The sequence below is a fragment of the Aulostomus chinensis genome, chromosome 3, assembly GCF_037954235.1.
Source record: "Aulostomus chinensis isolate RoL2024-O1b breed Wild chromosome 3, RoL_Achi_v1.0, whole genome shotgun sequence".
NCBI classification, from domain to species: Eukaryota; Metazoa; Chordata; class Actinopteri; order Syngnathiformes; family Aulostomidae; genus Aulostomus; species Aulostomus chinensis.
The window spans coordinates 7970330-7982852 of record NC_141322.1 but is presented as its reverse complement, the minus strand read 5'-3'; the positions used below and the strand labels follow the sequence as shown (position 1 = coordinate 7982852).

The 12523-nt window shown below is 42.6% G+C and overlaps 1 protein-coding gene across 2 annotated transcripts; it reads right to left on the bottom strand.

The window, feature by feature from the left end:
* Positions 1-1389: 1389 nt before the first annotated feature.
* Positions 1390-10165, bottom strand: barx1 (BARX homeobox 1). 2 transcript variants are annotated; one of them, XM_086198445.1, is made up of 6 exons: positions 8647-10165; positions 8492-8571; positions 4490-6443; positions 3196-3490; positions 2935-3019; positions 1390-2225 (listed from the first exon to the last, which is right to left on the bottom strand). In XM_086198445.1, the coding sequence occupies exons 3-6, from the start codon at positions 4689-4691 to the stop codon at positions 2058-2060; spliced, it is 750 nt and encodes a 249-aa protein (XP_086054571.1). In that variant the 5' UTR covers positions 4692-6443; positions 8492-8571; positions 8647-10165; the 3' UTR covers positions 1390-2057. The 2 variants fall into 2 exon arrangements, with proteins under 2 accessions (XP_086054571.1, XP_086054572.1); XM_086198446.1 differs by having other exon boundaries at positions 3196-3487.
* Between the last annotated feature and the right edge of the window lie 2358 nt (positions 10166-12523).

Sequence of the window (12523 nt, the reverse complement as noted above, 5' to 3'; positions counted from 1 at the left end):
TCACAGTCACAATGCAGATGAAACAGATCTGAGTTGCATATTAAAATTTAGCCTTTGACTGTTTTCCCTGACCGCTTTCTAAAGCTCAAAACTCCCTTTGCTTCTTGTGCTAAACATAGCTTCTTCTTCTTCTTATTATTATTATTATCATTATTATTATTATTTATTATTTTTCCTGTTGAGGGTCGCGGGGGGGGGGGGGGGGGGTATCCCAGCTGCCTTCGGGCGAGAGGGAGGGTTCACCCTGAACGGGTCGCCAGTCCATCGCAGGGCCAACACATACAGACAGACAAACATTCACACTCACAGCCACATCTACGGTCGGTTTACAGTATTCAATTAACCTACTCCCCACTTGCATGTCTCTGGACTGTGGAAGGAAGCCGGACAACCCGCAGGTACGGGAAGAACATGCAAAATCCACACAGAGCCGGGTCTCAAACCCGAAACCTTCTTTTTGTGAGGCGACAGTGCTAACCACTGCACCACCACTGCACCTTTACTATTATTATTATTATTATTATTATTATTATTATTATTATTATTATTATTATTATTATTATTATTATCCAAGTTTCCATCAAATCAAATAGCTTTTTCCTGCACTACTTACAGGTCATAAAAGAAATGAGGCTAAAAAAAACTAGGCTACTCTATCAAGATTAAAACAAGATTGTTACAACTCCCTGATGAGAAACAAGCAACCGTATAATTTATGTACAGGCTTATAGTAGTGTAATAAAATGCCAAAGCTGATATCACAATGAATATAAAAACAGTTTGATATCAATTATGGCTAAACTAGGCACATTATCATTAAAATCATATATGTCTCTTCATCTTAATTGATAGCTGAATGTTGCAACCTCTCTTTTTTATTTTCTTGTTTTTGTGGCAAAGACAAAAATAAGGAATTGTAAAAATAATTTAGTTGAAATAAGTAACATAACTGATGTGTTTGCTCTGATCCGCTCCGCTCTGCTCTGTGTTTGCTCTATGATGAGTTCCGCAAACATGCCGCCATTCCCTCCTTCATTTCAAACAGGAGCAGTGGTTCAGTGTGTATGAATTCACACCCATATCAAAGCATTATATTCGATTGGTATGGTCTACAACATTTCTTAACCTTAAATCTATAATCCCCCAGTTATATCCTTGTCAGGATAGATAATCAGGGGAATAACAAAAGCGATGTTTAAAAAAAACTGTTAGGACTTCATCATTGTACATTCCATAGCTACCTCTCACAGTTACTACAGCAACTCTTCCATCAAAAATAATCAAATTTTTCACTTTGATTAGTAATGTCAGAGTTTTTAATTTAACAACATGTTGCTGCAATTGAGCTGAATTATACTGAAATTGTATCTGATATTTTGGCCACCCAATTTACATACACAAGAGGCAATATATTATAAATAGTTTTCAATATAATTTACTCCAGTAAAACACAACTGCCCACTTTGACTTATAAAATATAATAAACATCAAGTAGAGACAGTACTTTTCTGACACAGAGAACAAAAAGGTAAACATTCTAAACAGAACTGATTTCCGAGCTGTTGCATTGAATTGCTGGCATTGCAAAGGTGGACCAAATGAATGAATCATTGAGACTGGTTATTGTGAAGGGTGGATCATGCTAAACTTAAGTAAAGTGAACATGATATGATACTTTGCACACTCACTGGATTTAAGTCTGTCCTCAATGATAAAAGGAGAACAGTATTAGTGAAAATGCATTTAATAATTAAAAAAAACATAGTTACACAAAAGGAATGCAACACAGATGAGTGAATCACTAAAATAGTATAAAGGCAAGACCTACTGCAAAGGTTTGAGTTCCTTCCTCATCAATGGAAAGTTCATCAAATGAAGAGCTAAAAACACAAGGCTGCTGGAGGAGAAAGCCTTGTGCGCTACAGTTCAGACTCTGCATTGCCCGAAGGTCTCATTTTGCACCAAAGGATTCAGAGTGCACATCTTTTCCGCACAGTTTTGGAATTTGTCCACACTCAAAAGATGTATTTAGAGCATCCTCAAGTCTGAACATGTGATTATTCCTCCTGAGTGTTCTCTGAGTTGGAGCTGGAGCCCTCCGACTGTTGATCGGTCTCAGCAGAGGAGCGTTCTTGCTCAGATAACTGGTCACTGCTGAGGATGGAGTTCTTCTTTGGACGGCCTTTTGGTTTAGTTGGTGACTCCAGACCTCCTCCCTGCAACACCTGCAGGTCAGACATGATCAGGAAACTCAGGTTTAGGCACAAACACGCATGATGGAGAACATGAAGAAGGTCAACCCTTGTGACCTCTACAGCTGCCCTTATGATAGACAGACGTGCATAAGCTGCAACTGATGCTTTCTTTCACAATTTGCAAAAATTAATTAGGTAAATCAGGTATATACTAAGGCTGCATGGTGGTGCAGTGGTTAGCACTGTCGCCTCACAGCAAGAAGGTTCCAGGTTCAAATCCCGGCTCGGGCGTGGGATCTTTCTGTGTGGAGTTTGCATGTTCTCCCCGTGCCTGCGTGGGTTCTCTCCAGGTACTCCGGCTTCCTCCCACCGTCCAAAGACATGCAATTTGGGGACTAGGCTAATTGGATTCTCTAAATTGACTGTAGGTATGAATGTGAGTGTGAATGGTGGTTCGTCTCTGTATGTTGGCCCTGCGATGGACTGGCGACCTGTCCAGGGTGTAACCCGCCTCTCGCCCGTTGACGCTGGGATAGGCTCCAGCCCCCCCCCCCCCCCCTCCACGACCCTTAATAGGAATAAGTGGAAGACCATGGATGGATGGATGGAATTATATACAATAGGTGGCAGTCTCTATTCCCCACTCAGAGGGATTATAACAAACATCTGCCCTGTTGTGTTTTTTTTTTTTTTTTTACATTGATATTCTTTTTGATAGTAACCATCATGTAAAACTTACAATTTTCTTCCATTTCATTCTTCTGTTCTGGTACCATGTTTTCACTTGCAGTTGACTTAGGCCCAAAGACTCAGCTAGATCTATTCTGTGAGGTCAGAATACATCAATAAATTAGAAAAAACAAATATATATATATATTTAAAAATGTTATTCAATTTATATCAACTCACAAAATGACCCCAAAACAGGAGCAAATATCAGTTCCAAGCATACTATCAAATAAAATAAATTTAAGAATTGTACATTCGGTCATAAACCCACCTATCAGGGGTGGACAGATACTTTTGCTTCTCGAAGCGCTTCTCTAGGCCCATCAACTGCAGTTCGGTGAACACTGTGCGGCTCCGGCGGCCCTTCTTACTCTTGGAGCCTCCATCGCCTCCGTGCTCCAGCTTCCCACGGAGGTGGAGGTCCAGCGGCAGGTGGTGAGACGCCGCGCCGACCTGCAAGCCCGGACCCGCGGACAGAAGCGGAGAGCCGAGCGGGGAGTTCAGTGCGCAGGGCAGTGGGGACATGGGAAACTTCAGGAGGCTCGCCTGGTCGGCCTTCAACACTGCTAGGATCGAGGAGAGGACAGAGACACACAAACGAGTTTGCGCTTTGCTTGCTGTTTTATGTTGGACGGGAACACACGCTCACATGACAAGCCGCAGGAGAATACATAGGGACAAGTGGGCCAAACCTTAACTTCATTTCATACGCCAAACAATTCACAACGCCCAATAGTAATAGATAACATGCTTATCGGTCTGTTGACTCAAACAGGCCTTTTAGCCAAGGCAATCGCGGTGCACTAAATAGAACATTCTTCTTATCTATTGTGTTTATGCAATTGTCATCTTTCTATTAAATAACAAAAATCTGATTCACATTTTGTCTCATGCTTGGACCAGTGCCAACTGTATTAACAGAAATTCTAACAGAAATGTGCTCTCAAGGCCTTCTAGAATTAGCCTACAGTTGAAAAAAATGCTCAAATCTCTGTAAGCCTCTCCTGCCGCGTAACATATAAAGCGAAACACATCATTTACGCATGAAGCCTATTTCCATCTTCATTTTTAATTTCTTTTCAGCTAGATAATGGCTTACAGGCTATTGTTAGCTTTATCAGATGAGCGATGCTACAACACCCAGAAAACAGTCCCAAATTTATTTACACACTCTTCAGCTTTGTAAATAGTATCTATTCGGCCCACGCCTTACAATTTCCTCAAGTATTGTGTAATTAAAATAACATGTAGGCTAGTGTTACATATTGTATGCCTAGCATTTAATTCCTCTCGTCAAATCATGTCAAATCATTCCTTAGGACTAAATTTTTTGGAGTCGTCAAACCAACTTCTATCGGTATTAATATATTAATCTGATTTGTGGTTACCGATTCTTATGATAGGTACGTTTATAATAGTAAGGTTATTTTAAAATCAGTATGGGATGCACTTCGCCCTCGTAATATTGGCATAAATTATCAAGTTGAATTTAGTTTTTAATATATTTGATAAGATATTATGGGGTGAGACAACATTATGATCATCTGTTATGCATCATTACTTACCCAGCTGGCTGTGCAATGGCCGGGCGGACAGGAGAGCTTGCACTCCAAATTTGAGTAGCTCCCCTGCCGAAGCCGTCGCTTTGTGCTGCGGATGGTCGGTCAGTATCTCCTCGATCATGAAACTCCGATAGCGATGAGTTCTGTGATCATGGTGAACTTCTGGAGGATAGTAATGTGCCCCCATGTCCAAAGGATGCTGCATAGTCTGGTCACCTTTGAGGACACTAAACGCGCCCAGGGATTACCTCTCCTTCAGATGAGCAAACTAGCTCTCATATTCCCACTTTGATGCCTTTACAGTCCGCAGAATAATACAGTACATCAAGTATCCTCGGGCTCTCGATAATAAAAAGTACAGGCAGCCGAATTTACTGCGTCCGCAGAAACTTCAGGCCAGATGAGATTTTTCAGAGAAGCAGCCTTTTAGAGTGCCCCTGCCCCACCGGGAGTAAACTGCGGAGGACCGAACTATTGTCAGCCGCCGATCGAGTCAACTTGGTGGTGAGTTGGTGAATAATCTTTGGGTTTTATGAGCCTCGTCATAGCTCCACCTCTTCTCAGGTCTGTCTGTCTTCATACTAGCTGTTGCAAAAATACACCGATCCAGCGTGGATTTTTTGTAAAAATAAAAAAAAAATTTTAAATAATAATGATGATATTAATAAAGAAATGAAGGGAAGAAAATATGGCTTTTAAGGGACTATAGGCTAAATTATGACCTACGGAAGATTTTGCAAGTAATGCAATCTGTTGAAGCGCAAAATAGTTCATACACGTGTTAAGATTGAACAATTACAATTTACAATTTAAAAAATATAATTTTTGCGTTTGTTGGCTAAAATACAGAAAACGGTGTAAGATGTTATCAATCTCAGATGGTGATTTTCCCTCTTGATCTCAGGCCAACTGAGGGGTGAGAGGAAGAAAGTAGGCTGAATTATGACCTATGACTATAGTTCACAAGACCTGCTCCAAATAAGGGTTAATACTGTAGGTGGACCTTTGATGCTTTGGTCATCTAAGATGTGAGTTTATGAAATGGCTCATAAATGTAATTATGATTGTACAGATAACATGGCAGGGACAGAAGGAGCTACTTGACTCATATTCCAAAGCACAATATATTAGAACATTGCTGGAAAAGAGATGTCCTTTAACAAAATGAGGTGTAGTAGTCAGGCCACACACACAGATCAGTGAACATTTAAGGTGGACATTTGACATTTTAGAAATGGTTCCTAACAAGCAGGGTAAAATGGAATATTGTTAAAGGACATGCAGCAAAATATGTGAACTAAGATGAATTTTGTTGTTTAAGAGATTTTTGGAAAAGATGATGAAATGCTTCATAAATATGAGTTTGGAAATAGGTTTAAAATTTGATTATGTTTCATAAAACTACAAGTCATCATTTGTAAATTGTAGTGATGTGTCACATAATGTCAGGTTTCTGACAAAAACAACATAAAAAATGAAGTTCTTTGTGAATGTTTTTGTTCTAGGCCTATTCATAACTCAACTTTACATCAAACCTTCAGCTTTGTTTGTATTGACTTAGTGTGATGAAGTTATTTTGGTCAGTTACTTTGTCAATTATCAGGCTTTACTGGGCGTCAAGTGTTTTTTTTTAAGATTTGTGGCTTAGGTTACTAGAAATTAAGTATGTCATGTGATTAACAGTAAGTCTCAAGTAATTTTGACAAAAGGTACTAAAAAATCTCTTTCAAGCACATGGGCTACTACACTAATCTGCCTAGCCATCATATACACCTTACGAATTCCTGGAAAAACTCCTTCCACAAACAATTGGCAAATTTCAGTGATGATGTTGTTCAAACATATTTCCAGAAGTATGTTTTCAGCTCCATTGTTAGAGAGTGTCTTCCTCTGGTGGTCACTGCTGAAAAAGCAACTCACCCCTCCCTCACATGTTACATGTCCTGTCGGTCCTCCCCTGTAATGTAAACAAATGATTGATGTTAAAAAGAACACTAGTAGCATTATTTTAACCTTCAAATTATGGCCCAATCAACGAATCCAAATATCCCTGATCACACAATCTAATAGGTATACATGTTTGACTCAATGTAACCTACATGGAACATTTTTAGGGCCTGAGCCCGCAGGTACTCCAGGGTGAAGACTCTATTTTGTTTGCTCGACACACTTGTTTACATCTACCTTTCCTTTAACATTTCCGAAAAGTTTTGATCATGTTTGTTTCTGTACCTTGAAGGATCTAAGATTTAGCAACAAGTAGCAGTGAAGTTGCTTCTTGGGAATCTACTAGATTATTCATGTAACTAATAATAATAGTAATAATCCATCCATCCAATTTCTTCTGCTTATCCTGTTAAGGGTCATGGGGGAGCTGGAGCTGGAGCCTATCCCAGCGGCTTTCGGGCGAGAGTCAGAGTACATCCTGGACAGGTCGTCAGTCCATTGCAGGGCCAACAGATATAGACAGACAACCATTCACTCTCACAGCCACACCTATGGTCAATTTAGAGTATCCAATCAGCCTAGTCCTATTTGCATCTCTTTGGATGGTGGGAAGAAGCCGGAGTACCCGGTGCGAACCCATGCAGGCATAGGGAACATGCAAACTCCACACAGAAAGATCCTGTGCCTTAGCCGGGACTCGAACCCGGAACCTTCTTGCTGTGAGGCAACAGTGCTTACCACTGCACCATTATTATTATTATTATTATTATTATTATTATTATTATTATTATTATTATTATTATTGGCGGCACAGTGGTGCAAGCGTGTGGTCACAGCTGCTGGGATAGGGACTTTACTGGATAAACAGTAGAAAATGGATAGATTTATTGTATAGCACCTTTAAACTGCAGCTTTAAAGTGCTTTACAACAAAAAGTAAACAATTAAAACATGAGCTTGAGGGCATGTATAATGAGGGATTTAACAATGTAGCTTGGTCCTAGCACATTAAGTGCTTTGTGTGTGAGGAGGACCTTCAAGTCTGTTCTATAAATTACATGAAGCCAGTTAATAGCAGCTAGAACTGGACTAAAGTGTGCTCTCCTCTTGGTTTTGATTAACAACCGGGCTGCAGAGTTCTGGATCAGCCTGAAGTCTCTTCGTGGTTTTCCACATGCGGCCAGTGAAAAAGGGCGTTACAGTAGTCTAGCTTACTTGATATGAAAGTGTTTATAATTTCTCAGCATCTTTTGGGTTTATATGTACTTGCACATTAGCTATATTTCTGAGATGGAAAAATTATGCTTTCATTACCTTGTTAATGTGGGACTTAAAAAGCTCAGATCTGATTCGAAGCTAACACCAAGACTGGACCTCAGGTTTTATCCGGCAAGTTAATTCATACCGATTATTAATCAATATATCTCATTTTGATGTGGGTGTGAGAAAGCTTTATAGGTCAAGGTCCAACAGCACCATCTATTGGTGCAAAGCATGAACACTGCCTGAAAAAGTCATCGGCTACACTGGCAAGCAGCAGGCCAGTTAGTGAGCAGACTGTGTGAAGCTGCATGGGCTTTCTGCATGTTTCGTTAAGTGTGTGTGTGTTCTTGAGGAAAATGTAAGTTAATACCAATATTGCAACTGGGTTTATTTGTTGTGTTTGTGAAATGTAAATGTAAATCATTTACTGTGCTTAACATTTGATATACAAAGGCTCCCATGCTATTAATCATGCTTTGCCTCTGCTAATGTTATGTTGGTAATTGTACTGCTTGTTCCACTACTAATATTGTGTTTTTGTTGTTGCTCATATGGCTGTTCATTTAGGAATGTTTATTTAAAAATATGCTAAACATTTTTTTGTGATACAGTTTATTGCCTTTCTTTATTTTCAGACCACACATAAGTTGTACAATTATGTTAAAGCCCAACAACCAGCATTAAAGGGATACAAATCTCTCTCTCTCTCTCTCTCTCTCTCTCTCTCTCTCTCTCTCTCTCTCTCTCTCTCTCTCTCTCTCTCTCTCTCCATCTCCAAGTGCCTTGATTCTCTAACCGGAATCATCGTCCATAATCTGCTGCCTCAACCGAGGCTCCCTCTCAAACGTTGGCCCTTCAAGCTGGATTGAGTGCAACCTAAGAAGAAGATCATGGACAATGCCTCAGACACTGCAGTGCACCAAAGCCATCCACAGATAGAGCACTGCTTACCTGGGTGATGACCAAGTTGGATTCCAGCCCTCCGTGCACCCAGCTCCACCTGCTACTACGACTCAAATGTCATGGTCTTTTGAGTAACAACTTCTTGGTGGCCCACCACCTGCAATAAGTTCATACTTCAACAAACCTCAATCCTGTAAAGTCTCAGTTCAGCAGTGATCCGCACCACATACGAGCGCACTGCAGACAAACAGACAGATACCCTCTGACCGGCTAGGAAAGATCAGCCAACCACCCAACTCAAAGAGAAGCTAACTGTTGTGTGCGTCAATGTGGCTGAAGGGGCAGAGCCTACACAGGCAAAGGCCAAGCCCAAACCTCACTACCCATATTGTGACAATCGTGACCATTACCTTAACTCCTGCGAGGAATTCAAGAAGCTGACAACTGACTAGATGGTCCACCACAACAGAAAAGAAAGATTTGTCTCTGACTGTTCTTTCCAATACCAAGGACAGTCACTGAATGAGCTACGGTTGCCTGGTCCAACTTTAGGGCCTTCCCTACTTTGTGTCTTGGTGAGGTTCTGTCAGCACTCAGAAGCTGTAAGCTGGGACGAAAAGGCGATGCTCCATCAGATCTGTCTGCAGCCCACCGACACACCAGTGCTGAGGTTCATCTGGAGAGACAAGCAGAGGGAAGAGTAGCCAACCATTTACAAATGGCAGGTGCTGCCATTCAGCCCTACTTACAGCCCTTGTTTTGTGTGTGTGTGTGCCCCCTCTGGTGCTATTTTTGGGACAACTGTGGTAACAAGTCCAACTTGGTTGAGGTTTGGGAGCACTCTTTTTACGTGGACAATTGGCTACATAGCCCCCGTACTACTGCTGAAGTCAAAGCTTGCATTGGCGACCTACGCCAGCTACTCCAGAAAGGTAGGTTTGATTTCAGGCAGTGGGCAAGTAATATGCCAGCAGTGATCAAGCACCTTCCTCCAGAGGCCAGATTTTTTTTTGGCCTCTGGGGGACGATGTCTAAGGGCAGTAACAACCTGCAAGATTTCACCTTGGGCCTCCAGTGGAATTGTTTCATCGGCTGTCTCACTTGGCTTTTACCTCCATCCAGCGGACCACCTTGCACCAACCCTGAGGAACATTTACACAGCCCTAGGTCTTTTTTGGCACACGTATAGCAGAGATTCAAACTCTGACCAAGGTAGCAAGCTGGAGGTATGTGGATTCCATGAGAAATATGGTGCATGACATAATGCGAGGTCTGAGGTTTTCAGATTTGGCGCAGCCTCACTGATAGATTAATGGTCTGGATTTCCTCCATCAGCCTCCTGACCAGTGTTCAATCATTTCCACAGCAGCAGTACCTGAGCCTGACTGTTGAACTTAGCAAGTCCACCCTCGTAGGTATTACATCAGAGACTCAGAACCCAGACCTTTCTGAGCTGACTCAGTTCCACACCTGGAAGGATCTTGTCCAGACTACTTCCCTTCATGGGGCGGCTGCCTCCTATGATTGTGGGACTTCAGATGTGGCCAGCTACATCACAGCAGAGAAGTTACTCTTGGCTCAGACTCAGCAGGACTCACTCCTGGTGAGTTAAAAGCCCTCAAGGCCAGTTGACCCATTCCAGCTGACAGTCATCTGGTCACACTCTCACCAGAATATGATGAAGGCACAAGACTACTTTGCATTGGAGATAGACTGTGGCATGCAGAGGATGTAGAAGCAGATGCTATCCATCCAATAATGCTGGACCCAGCACACCAGATCACAACTTCAATCTTCAATCACAAGCTTCTCCATCTGGGACCAGAATGGATACTAGCTTAGATGAGACACTAGTACCAGGTCCTGCATGGCCGGGAGGTGATATGGAGGCATCAGCACAGCTCTGGCATGCCAAGCCAGATGTTCCCAAGATGGCAGATCTCCCACCCTCCAGGCTGTACATCTACAAGCCTCCATTCTATTCCACATGAGTGGACTGTTTTGGCCTATTTATTGTTAAGACCTTTCCAGTTCAACCCTCCAAGTGCTCCACATTTTGGTGGGGCCTGGGAGCACGCAGTTCGACCTATGAAAACAATGCTCAGAGTCATCCTTCAAGAGCAGTCAGTGCACACTGTCCTCATTGAAGTTGAGGGGATCTTAAATGCTAAACCACACAGATATGTCTCAACCAACGCTGCCGACCCTGACCCAATTATGCCGCAAGTTCTGCTTAAGGGACGTCGTAACTCATCACTGGCACAGCCCTTGTATGACTCCAGCGGTCGTCTGGGGACACGGCGATGGAGGCATAGTTAGGTACTAGCAGACAATTTCTGGTCAAACTTCATCCATCAGTACCTGCTACGCCTGCAGGGAAGAACTAAATGGCAGACCAATGGAGACCAGCTTGCCGTAGGTGGACCAAGTGATCCACAACTCCCACAAGCAAAGCATGAACACTGCCCGAATAAGTTGGAACATGCTCAGCCACACTGGCAAGCAGCAGACCCATTAGTGAGCCTACGTGGGTTCTCTCCGGGCACTCTGGCTTCCGCCCACAGTCCAAAGACATGCAAGAGGAGACTAGATTAATCACATACTCTAAATTGACTGTAGGTGTGGCTGTGAGAGCCAATTGTTATCTGTCTATATGTGTTGGCCCTTCGATGGACTGGCAACCCATCCAAGGTGTACCCCACCTCTCGCCCGAAGGCAGCTGGGCTCCTGCCCCCCTGCGACCCTTAACAGGATAAGCGGTAGAAAATTAATGAATGGATGGGATTATGTCAAAGCCCAACAACTGGCTTTAAAGGAAGACAACTCTGATTTCTCAAATCCCAAATGCAGGAGCCTGCTGCAGTGCACTCTACTTGGCCAATTAGTCAATCAGAAAATGGGGCGATGGTATATAAACGACCGTGCCTTTCCCTTGAGCCTCTGGCTTTCTGACTTGAGGCCCCTCCCACTGCCTGACCTTTTGTTGTCCCTCTGCTCTCCATGCGAACAGGTAGGCTGCTGCGTTTGTTTGTAGCTTGTTTTAGCTCTTGTTATAGTCTCTGTAACAGACACATTTGTCTTTGTGTAGTGATCCACCATGGCCATGACTTTGGGACTTCCTCCGAGGGGGCCAGAAGAACCACAGCAAGTAGTGGACGCTAAACGCCCTGACATCTCCAGCATACCAGTACTTCTCAGTAGCCCCGGACCCGTGTAGATCTTCCTCGTCCATTTCCCCTCTGGCAGGATGCCTGCTGTTGAATCTTGCTTAATTTTATTTATTGGTTATGCATTTCCCTTGTTATGTTTATGTATTTTTCTTTATTAGATGGGAGTTATCAAGTAATGAGCTAATGGTAATGCATAATGCCTATGAACTGTGCAGTTCATAAGAAATATATAACCAGCTTTAACTATTTTAGACCTGTTAGTTTCTCTGCTTCTCCATAAAAGGTCAGGCAGGATTTGGTAAATCGTCACAGCTGAGACTTACTGCAGACTTAGGGAATCTCTATAGGGACTGTTAAAAGCACTGATACAGTATTAGGGATGTTCATGTGCTGACTTTACAAATGTATGTTGAAGGACAAACCACAGGTCCCAACAGTCTTTTTTTTTTGGGGGGGGGGGGGCTCAGATATGCTCATGTGGCATAACGGGGGGGGGGGGGGTGATAATAGTTCAACAACGCCACCTGGTAGCAGTTAGCTCCCAGGAAATCCTGTATTTCGCAGGCACACAGGTTTGAAAAGCCCACAAGCAAGAGACAATATAAACAAATATTTTTTTAATAATTCATACTTTAAAAACAGGGGAATAATACCATTCCGTTAAAAACAGCAGTTGCACAGGCCAGGGCAGTAAATAAAATCATGCAGGTGTGTGGCTTACCAGGCGGCAGGGGGGCAAACCGAACCAAAAGAAA